This window comes from Chenopodium album, chromosome 11 (assembly GCF_948465745.1).
Source record: "Chenopodium album chromosome 11, dcCheAlbu1.1, whole genome shotgun sequence".
Taxonomy (NCBI): domain Eukaryota; kingdom Viridiplantae; phylum Streptophyta; class Magnoliopsida; order Caryophyllales; family Amaranthaceae; genus Chenopodium; species Chenopodium album.
Genome location: NC_137844.1, coordinates 53610282 through 53621105, shown reverse-complemented (window position 1 = coordinate 53621105; position 10824 = coordinate 53610282). Strand labels below are relative to the sequence as shown.

At 35.2% G+C, this 10824-nt stretch overlaps 1 protein-coding gene across 1 annotated transcript; it reads left to right on the top strand.

Annotated features, from left to right (window-relative positions):
- Positions 1 to 3932: 3932 nt before the first annotated feature.
- Positions 3933 to 8844, top strand: LOC145569199 (uncharacterized). Its single transcript, XM_081628555.1, has 4 exons — positions 3933 to 4743; positions 6553 to 6693; positions 6779 to 7271; positions 8402 to 8844. The coding sequence occupies exons 1-4, from the start codon at positions 4026 to 4028 to the stop codon at positions 8607 to 8609; spliced, it is 1560 nt and encodes a 519-aa protein (XP_081484681.1). The 5' UTR covers positions 3933 to 4025; the 3' UTR covers positions 8610 to 8844.
- The last annotated feature ends 1980 nt before the right edge of the window (positions 8845 to 10824 follow it).

The window sequence follows — 10824 nt, the reverse complement described above, 5'->3', positions numbered from 1 at the left end:
CTCTATCTCTCTGTTTTTTAAATCATTTGGAAGATCAGGATAATTAAAGTAGTAAAAACTGAAGGAACAGATCAGCGGAGAGGTTATTGGATACTTTTTGAATCAAAGAGGATAGTTGAACCTCCACCAATTCCTGAAATTTTTTTTATACAACTAAGTGCACGAAGGTATTTTTTTGTTCATGAGTAATTACTAATAACCATCCTTATTTAATCATTAAAATACATAAAAAAAATAAATAAATAAAATAAAATATCTTGGGTGCACCTTATGTCTTGGTATATATATAACAACCTTTGAGGGCTTTGACAAATTCCAAAAAGAAATTATTCTTATTATGTTGTGAAATTACATGAAGCCATGGATTGTGTTTATTAATGGTTTTAAGCTTCTTACTTGTACACAATAACGATTACGAAGTACTGAAAAAGGCTCTGCCTTCTCTCCTCAAACAGAGCATAGCCCACCTCGTATCTTTCCCCTGCCGCCGGTGGCCTGAGCGTCACTGCTCTTATAAGGTCGCCGACGAGCAGTCTTTTAAGGTTACAAGCTTGGTTGGACACCGTTTTCTCCTTCGATTAATCCATACTCTTCGATTTTTCAGAGTATAGGTAGGTTAGGGTTTCAATAATTGGGGGATTCTTCTTTGGTCTTCTCTGGCGATTAGTATCTAGGTTCACAGGTTTGCTAATTGACCGTCTTCTTTAAGCCACTAGTTACCTCCTTTGTCACGTTGGTGAAGACGAAGCCAAGTACGGGTTCCCTTCTTCGCCGACTTTCTCATCTTCTAGGTATGGTCAGTACTTTGTGTAATTAAGGGAAAGCTTAAGACTTGTTTGGCATCATTTTTTATTTTCAGTTTTCAGTTTTTTTGAAAACAAAAAACCAAAAACAGGAAACAAGAAAAAGGTGTTTCCACTTTTTTATTGTCAGTTTTCAAAAATATCATTATCTTAATAAGTTTGACTAATTTTTTTATTCATTATAGGACATATATCATATGATTTTGAAAAACAAAAAACCAAAAAACAGAAAACCACAACGATGCCAAACGAACCCTTAGTGATTTAGTTTTAGATTTATCTTTGGTGTTTAAATTTGTTTGTTTTAAGTTTTAATGGCTAGTTTTGAGGAACTAGGGGGGATGTTGTGTATTTCTCATGTTGAAGAGAATTATGTCTCTTCTCATGAGTTTGAGTTTATAGTTGGACAATTGGAGAATCCTTTTGGTATTCTCAATTTTGTTAAGACTTTAAAAGATGAGGGAAACATGCTCTACAAGCAAAATCAAATAGGGTCTGCTATTGCAAAATACACTCTTGCTCTTAAGATGTTGACCTTTGCTTCTGTTTGTAGTGATAAGGATAAATTGATGTTTTTGGGCATAGCTGTGTCCCTTTATCTAAACTTGGGTGCTTGCTTCATCAAGGTGAAAGACTACGATAGAATGGGTCAATTACGTTCAACGGTTTTGTGTTTTGATACTACGTACTAATGTGAAAGCCTACTTCAGAAGAGTGATTGCGGCGTTAGAACTTAATAAACCTACCTTAGCTTTCATGGATCTTGCACAAGCCTTAGAAATAGATCCCAATAACTATGAGTTCCAACAAATACTACTGGTGGTGATATCCTTATTGGGTTGGTCTTCGAAGTTTGTTGATTAGGCACTTGCAGTAACAAGGGAGGATGAGAAGTTTAGAAATTATGTTCATTTTGGGAAGGGAGATAATTGTAGGAAGATAGGAAAAAAGGGGAAAAGAAAGGAAGGAGATTGTCGTGGTGATGGTCATGTTCGAAGGTGTATAGGTGTGAAAGACAACACCAAAATGGAAAAGAACGTTGATGGCAATTCTTTGGATTTGGAGGGTAAAGTCAACCCTACCGACCAAGATCTTAGGCCCGACGTTATTGATAACAATTGTGTCCCGAAGGAAATTTCAGAAACAAAAAACCCAAATCTCACAGGGTCAAGTTTTCGATTCTTAAGCCGGAATCGAATTGATTCCTATTGCATCTCACTCCAACAATGTATGGAGTGATTTCCAAAGGGCGAACAATACAATACTATTGTTCTCTCCAAAAGAATTTCATTACCATGAAGATGGATCATGGTGAAACCCAAGAAGTTTCTACACCAATGGAGTTTAGTCACCCCCTGTGAAAGAGCACGATAGGTGTAAAACAACTCCAGATTTGATGCAAGAAGATCCAGCCATAGGTTTGGCAAGTCACGAGTCATCATGTGAAGCTACGTCAACACTCCCACCAATTACGCCGGTTTCTTTCCCTCTGCAGCCTTTTGTTCGCCCAACAACTAACGTCCCTAGAAATTTTGTTGGGTTTTGTCTCGTCTCCCCGTCCCAGGTTTAGAAGGAAATATGTCTCTCTGCAAAGTAGGTCTCCCGGGTTTTTTTCCTAACTCTTTATTTTGCAGGTTAAGCGGCTCTAAAAGATTAGCATCAAGTCCCACTGAGTATACTTGGTTTCCCAATCATAAAAAGTTGTATGGTCCAACCTCCAATGTTCTATCGTGTAATCTTGCTTTCTTTACTTAGCTTAGGTTGTAATCATGTTTTTCGTTTATAGTACTTTTTGTCAAAAAAAAAAAAAAAAAAAAAAAAAAAAAAAAAAAAAAAGACATTGTATGATGAAATGTACATGTTAATATATATACGATATATTTTTAATTCACCAAACAAAGATTTCAATATATATTCAAATGTGGACTTAATTAGACTCCAAAAATTTAGATCTTTAATCCAAGACTAAACAAAAAAAAAAAAAAAAAAAAAAAAAAAAAAAAAAAAAAAAACATTTGGTACCATTTTACTTTGGGTTTTTCCATTTGGTACTCCAAGTTTTTTTTGTTTGGATTTTACATGATATCAATATACTTTAAATTTTTTACTCGGTAACAATTCATTAAATTTGTTTTGTATTCACTTGTATGGAAGATTGGAGTATGTTAAACTATCTCGAAATAAATTCCCTCTACGTTTTCTCCTTGGGAGGGTTTTTGGTTCCCTCTATGGATTCTCCCGTGGGAGGGTTTTTCTAGCCTCTATTGCTAGATTTTTTATCTTTTTTTTTTTAAAAGGTATTTTTTCACTCTTTCTCTTTCATCTCTTTTCTTCTGGTTTCGATTGTAAATTTTTGTAGGGGCTTCTATCGGTGTTTTTGCCGATGGTAAGCCCCAAAAAAAAAAATTTAAAATTGCTTTCAATAAATGGATTCTATCTTTATGATGGTGTTGATTCTAATAGGCTTAATTTCTTTGTTTGTTCGTCTGTCAAAGATTTAACATTTAGGGTTTCATAATCTCCGTAAGTATCTAGAAGGCCATATAAGTTTTTTCACCCAATTAAATATTCCAATGTGGATCTCAAGCCGAATTAGTGTTAACTCACGGATCGTATTGCTTCGGATGAAGTTTTTTATTAAGGTGATCGTTGATCGAATCAACGATGTAACTAGTTCTAAGGTGATTTGTATTTATGTTGGAATTTTAGATTTCTGAATTACATGTAAGTGTCATTTGGCTATCGTTTATTAATGGAATCCTATTTGTTTTGTATTCTTTAGTTGAGTGGCATAAAAATTGCTCGGTTAAGGTTTTAAGGGAAAGATTAAGCCATTAAAATTCTGAAAATAAAATACTACACCAGGATGCACAAAAAAAAAATGGTTAAAGTTTTGGGGATAATTAATTAATTATGATCTTTAAGGATCAAATATTGAAGTCGAAATTAAAATGGGTAAAATCGTCAATTATTTATCATAGGGAATATGGAAAAGCGTGATCTGCGTTTCATGAGCGTACACCTGCGTTTCGTACACTCATGCATTTCATGCCTTTTCCTCTTCTTCTCCATCATATAGTCATATACTCATATTACAGTACAGACGTACAGTATGAGTATACTCTCACACTGCAGTTTCATCGTAATTACTCTTGCAATTCCCCCAATTCTTCCTCCATTTTCTCTCTCCTAGGGTTTACTCAAATCCCTAGCTAAACTTCCATGGATCCCCCAATTTTCGAGGCAATTTCTACGCTAAGATTACCTCTCTCACCATACGACTATGACAGAACAAAACAAGCTTTGAGCTACGTTGAATCGAGGTTGAAGAGTGAGAAAGACGAACTTGTGCAGAAATTCAAGAACGCGTTGATGGAAAACAACATACTAACGAAGCAATTGGAGCAGTACAAGAAGGATCATGGCGAGTTGTTGCTCGCAAACAGCGAGTCGCAACACCAACTCAGTGAGTCACTCACTGAGTGTGCTCGACTCAGAGTGAAACTCGCTTCGGCTGAACAGGATGTTCAGAGGCTGAAGAATGAAGATGTTGGGAAAATCAGTGAATTGTCGCGCGAGGTGAAGATGTTGAAGAAGCAAAACAAGGACTTGAGTGATGAAAATGCAGGTTTGGAAGAGAGGAAGATGAAAATTGAGAAGGACTTTAGGGTTTGTAGGTTGGAAAGTGAGGGTTTGAAGGGGAGAATCAGGTTTTTGGAGGAGGAAATGAAGGGAATGGAGAAGAAGGTAAAAGAAGCTGAGAAAGAGAGAGAAGAAAAGTTGAAGCTTTCTGTGAAGAATACTAAGTTGGAGAGAGATTTTGGGAGTGTAATGGCGGCTGCAACCGAGCGGTTTCGAGCGTTCGAGAAGCGGGTGTCGGATTTGGAGCGAGCTGTTGTCATATTGAACGACGCTGGTTCTGGTTCAGATTCAGGTTCAGGTAGTATGAGACTTTGAGTTCATTTAAATGTACTATTTGATTTGATGTTATATTTATATGTTTTCTTGTTATAATTATGTGGTGTTATAGTTATACTCGTATTTGATAATTTAATTACTACTCCGTAGTTTACTACGGAGTACTATTGTTGTTGGGTTATATTTTCGGGCGTTTGGTACAAAGGATAACGATCAAGGGGAAAAAACTCACAAAAAGAGGGCGGGGGGTGGGGGGATTGGGGCATGTAGTTTCCTCTCGTGCTTAATCAAAAGGCCTTTGGTTATTGGTTATTCCATGTAGTAAGATTACCTGAGTTGTTCATTTGAAGAGATTTGTGAAGCCGGGATTAAGTCTAATGAATGTGGTATCACTTTTTAAATTGTGTTGCTAGTATTTTGGTAGATAGGGTTTCACGGTCATTAAATTGGAAGTCGTGATATCAATAGATTTTGGGCCTGGGCAATGCCTCGAATTAGTGCATGAATAAGATCTATGCAAGAATGTCATGATCAAATGTGTGTGTGTGTGTTTTTTTTTTATATTTTTATTTAATTTGTTTTATGTATATTGTATCTCGAAAGGATAATGTATTTTATGACGATATGACATTGTTTAGTGGTATAGATTTTAGCAAATAAATTTTAAGTTGCGGGTTCAAGACTTCAAGTCATGTATGATTCATGTCTTTACTTGTTTAGGAACACCTATTAATCTACAGTACAGAAAAGTTCTAGTTCTTGTTGTGGCTAACATCATTGAAAAATGTTCAAAATGTACGTAATAATTAAATTAAGGGTTGATCTCTATTCTCTTTGTATAATAATTGATTTTGTATTTCATATAGCATAGTGTTTCCTCGTAAGGATGACTACTTTTGGGGACGTTAAGGATTTGTATCAACACTCTCTTCATGCAAATGTTTATAGATGGAGTGTAACTATCTTGTGAACTCTTGGTCTTAAAAAGGTTATTGGAATGTATACAAGCAATGATAATTAACAAAACAGTGTCGGTTTACAAAACATTGTCGGTTATGTTGGAGCTGGAAGTATTTTGTATTGTGCTGTGCTTGTTGCCCTGTGGGTTCTATTTATTGTGACTTCAACCTGTTTTCTGGTCTCTCAGTCTCCTCATTCTGTGTTACAACTTGCAAGTACTGATTTAGAGCAGATTTATTAAATTAGAAACACAATATGAACTTTTTCTTCATTGTTGAACCTTGTCAACTCAAGTGCCTATACACTAAAGCATTAATTAATGATGAAAAAGAATCTTACAACAATTGTCTGAATGAATGAAATGAGAAGCAGAGACGAGCTATTTATAGTACTATAGCTCTCTTATTCAATAGCAATACAAGAATGAATTGACTTACCAAACATTATTACGACCTAACTAGATGCTGACATGTCAAAGTCTGCATAACTAACTTCAATTTTCTGTTACATGAGCTCCTATTCTCTGCTTGATGGTGCATGCTCTGTTGGATAGAATTGAGTTAAGGACCACTGTTTAATATGGCTGACCACTTAATTCTGATTTCCTGTAGTACTTAAACTTTTGGCATGCCTTTTTTTGTATATTCTAGAGTGAGTATATTTCTTTCTTTCATAGAATTTTAAGCACAAAAATATGACCTCGTAGCTATTAATAAATATTTTGCAGGCTTGTCTAATGCCTAGCCAGCTAGCAATGATGTGATTTTTGTGCACCTATCAAGTTTGCTTGTCCTTTTTTTTTTTTTTTTTTTTTTCATTGAGAAGATTCTTTCTTTCTTTGATTTTTATTTTTCTCATTTCTTTTTGAAAGGTTCACAACTGGTTGACAGAACTGAAGTTGTGCAAGAGCAGGAGAGTTTCGGTCTTGAAGCAAAATGTGAAGGGCTCTTTGGAGCGCTATCTAGTCATGAAACAACACTCATTGAAGAGAAGACTGCCTCATCTAAGCCAAGTACTCCCAATTTTCAAATTTTCTTCTGTCTTGTTTATTTATGTTTATTTTCTGGCATTTAAAAGATGTCTTCCCTTCGTTTTAGGCCCCAAAGAAATCAGTGCAACTCGTGTCCAGGGACAGCATAATAGTTTTGAGTCTAACACAAATCGTGGAGGACCTGTGGGAATCTGGTCAGTTTCTGATGAGAAATCGGCTTCTTCTACGCCATGTGCATCTACGCATGTTGTTGACTTATGTAGTTCTGATGGTGATGGTGAACTACCTTCACCAAAGGGACTTAAAAGGAAGCTCTCAACATCTGAAGCTCCCTTAGGCATTAGCACACATACCGAGTCAATTAGTCCTTCAAAGAAAACCATGGCAGCCCTGAAACCGTGTAGGCAGCAGGTTGGGGTGTCAATAGGTGAAATGTACCAGAGTTTGGTCACTGATGTGCATGGTGAATCAGGAAGTTCAAATAAAAATTGGGATTATGAAGCAGATTTACTTGATGATCTGCAGAAGAATACTGTACTTTGCATGGAGGGACTTTGTGCTTTATACAGACAGAAAATGCTAAAACTTTATGCTCTCAGGTATATTTCATGCTGCTCTGTGGCTCTTTAGATTTTAGCTTTTGGAATGGGTTTTTAATGAAGACATTGTTACATAACCAGATAACCTTTATCTTCGTGTGTCTATGAATCTATGATAAAAGTAGAAATAATATGATATTGACTTTATAGCTAATACGAGTAGTATAAAGTGTAAAAGAGAAGTTATAACCCACACCTAACACTAGCTACCTCTATTCTTCTATACAAACACTACACTAGCAAAAGCCATTAGTGAAGAAACAGGAATCAAGCACTCAAATTTTTGTCAGCATCACACAGAAGAAGCCCTGCTTTTGTTTTTTGATTTAAAAAAAAAAAAAAAGATACTAGTAATAAAAATAAAGGTAGATGTAATATTATAAAACACACTAGTTTGGTTATTATCATTGTATGTTACAGAAAATCAAAATCTAGATCTCTGGTGAAAACAGTTGCTATGATTTGTGAATTATGATTGACTGCAATTCTTTTAATTAATAGAGTTACCCCCATTCTTTAGGTGCAACAATTGATTTCAAACTGCTGTTTGTCATGGGGTGTACCATGCTTTTCTTCTTTTATGAATTGCACACTATATCCTAATGACTTATCCTTGGAAATTGATTTTGGCACACCCTTTATTGATTTTGGCACACTCCTATGTGAGAAGAGCATAGAAAACTGTGCTCTCACATAGGGGTGTGCCAAAATCAATTAAGGGTGTGCCAAAATCATTTCCCCTATCCTTGCATGAGTTAATGGTCTTTCTGACAAATTCTTGGTATGGAATATATCTGAATTTACAAGAGGAGAATATACTCTCTAGGAGTCACAGAACTTGAGTTGTACAATATTATCACTTATCGTACTACATTGGACGGTTTTGCTTTCTGCTTTTCAGTCGGAGAAAATGCGTATATTAGCTGCCTTGAATTGATTAGTTACCTTTTTCTTTTTATTGGCAAGTAAAATGCCTTTGTTTTTCTATAATTGGGCTGCCAAATCAGTTATGCTATTACATTCCTATCAATGAAACTGCTTTCTGTTGCCTTTGTATTTACAATAAATTCTTTGTTTTGCAACTATTGTAAATGAGGAAAATATTCACATTTTTGCAATTATTTGCCTAGGGCAATAATTTTGGCCAGGTTTCTTACTGATGCACAAGGTGGGTTGATAAAAACACATGCTGATCTGGAGAAGTTTGATCCGAAAGGAGCAGAAGATTGCAAAAAAATAGCATTGGCTCACTCCAAACAGCTGTTTGATATATACAAGAATGGCAAAGACCCTTGCTTTGCACCTGCCATTATCTCCAGCCAGAAGAAAATTGTGTAAGTCCTCTACCGAAGTGTTCCTGGAGTGCTCAACTAGTCGATTATGTAATTGAGTGTAACGAGCTGATTGTTAAGTGTACTTCTGACTTGTGTGTAGCGAAGTGATTGTTAGTTATTCTGTAGGAATCAGGAAACCGTTCGGGTGTATATTGTAATTAACTAATCATCAACCCTATGACATAGTTCCAGTTGAATGTCATTTGCTGGAGCAGCTTATATTGTGGGCGTGAACTCCTTGTTTATTTCCGACTACGCAATAACAGGGACATATTTGCTTATAAATTCTAGGAAAAGTGAAAGTCAGATTACTTTGGTTGGTGTATATGATTGTTGTGACCAACTCCGTATTAGAAACACTACATTAGAAGCAAATTGTGGCCCGACTATGGTGTAATTGAAAATGGCAGTGCTCTTCAAGATATTATACTCTCTCTTTGATAGCGCAAGCGAGAAGAGAAAGATGAATGATTTTTCCAAAACAGTAAGAAAGACAGTATTTGCATAATTGAAGACCCCTTAGAAACGATTCAAATTACTTTATTCCTTACAGATTGATCAATGTGACTTTTTACTATTTTCAAAACGCATCTTTAACGTTAAGCATTTTAAGTTTCGTATGTAGAAATTACGGAGTACAAACTTTCATAAAAATTGAACTAAACCATATGTCTCAAAGTAAATTCAACAAGATCAACATAAAAATGCAATAGGACAATCTTTTAATTACATGGAGTTTTTATCAAAAGATTGTGTTTTTTAAGGAAAGCGAGTGGTCAAAATTATATTAAATCAAGATCCGCCAAAACTTGAAGAGTGGGGAAAAAAGTTCATACAGATTCGTTCTTCATACATATTAGTATCCCATCTAGCCATAATATGAGCAAATGTATTACCCGCTTGCTTAATATGATTACATGAGAAAATTAAAACTGCCACTCATTCTAACAACATCCTCATAGAAGAACAATATAGGATTTGTGATTTGTGATGAGCAATTCCTGTAAAAAAAAAAAAAAAAAAAAAAAAATGATGAGCAAAAAATTTAAGAGGGAAGCCATGCATGGCCATGTGATGATCACGTGCGCAAATATATGTTTGGTAACCTCTGACGTGGACCGTAGATGACCATGAACTTTAGACTTATTTATATCCCTAAACCAACCAACCAAGTAAACACTTGAGCCGAAGCAGAGCCAAGGCCAACAAGTGTTGGTGGGATCATTGTATACGCTATTTATGTTCGTATTTGCCACGAACACTTCTCATGCAATTGCTATCTCTCATTTCTCATCTTTTATTTGTTTATTTAATTTATTGGTTCCTTTTGTTCATCTTTAATTTGTCCTTTAATTTAATAAATAATTATGTACTTGTGTCATTTTCACTAGCTTAGGTTAATTAGAAAAAGTTTATGATGGTGATGTACTATTTTAGTTTCAAATTCGTGGATGTGGGTTAGTGGGTAAGGAGTAGGGAGAATACCTTAGACGAAATTCTTGAATAAGAGGACTTTTATAAACTTATTACTTTGTATAATACTCTCTCCGTCTCTTAAATACATGCTTATTATTAAAAATAGGCATGTAGTTAAGAGACGGAGGGAGTACGGATTATAATTACCTTTAAAACATTTAAAATTTTCTTAATATCTGTATATTATAAAGGTTACCATTTCTTTACCTAAGTTTTACCCATAAAAATACTTAAAATATGTTAGATTAATCATAACAGTCTTTATAACATGTATTTAATTGTAAATACACAATAAAATACAATCACATTCATAACCATTTAAAAGATACCCACTTACATGGATTAAAGTTACTACGGAGTTCTGAAGAGGCACTCAAGGAGGCTCAATTACGCTCGAATGTCCAGCCAGAATTTGCTGAGTGTAATCCGTTAGAGGCAATTCTTAATGACTTACATGAAAAAAATGAAGCTTATTGGTTTCTAAGATCGAGAGTCTCAGAGATTAAAGATGGGGACCGTAATACGAAGTACTTCCACCACAAAGCATCCCAAAGGAAGAGCAAAAATTACATAAAAGGACTCATGAATACTAAGGGTGAATGGTGTTCCGAGAAACTTGAATTTGAAAAAATCATTCTTGGCTTTTATGGTTCTTTGTTTACAGGGGGTGAGATTGATGATGGTTTGATTAATGAGGTGCTCTCTTGTGTGCCGAATCTTGTGTCCCGAGGTATGAATAACTC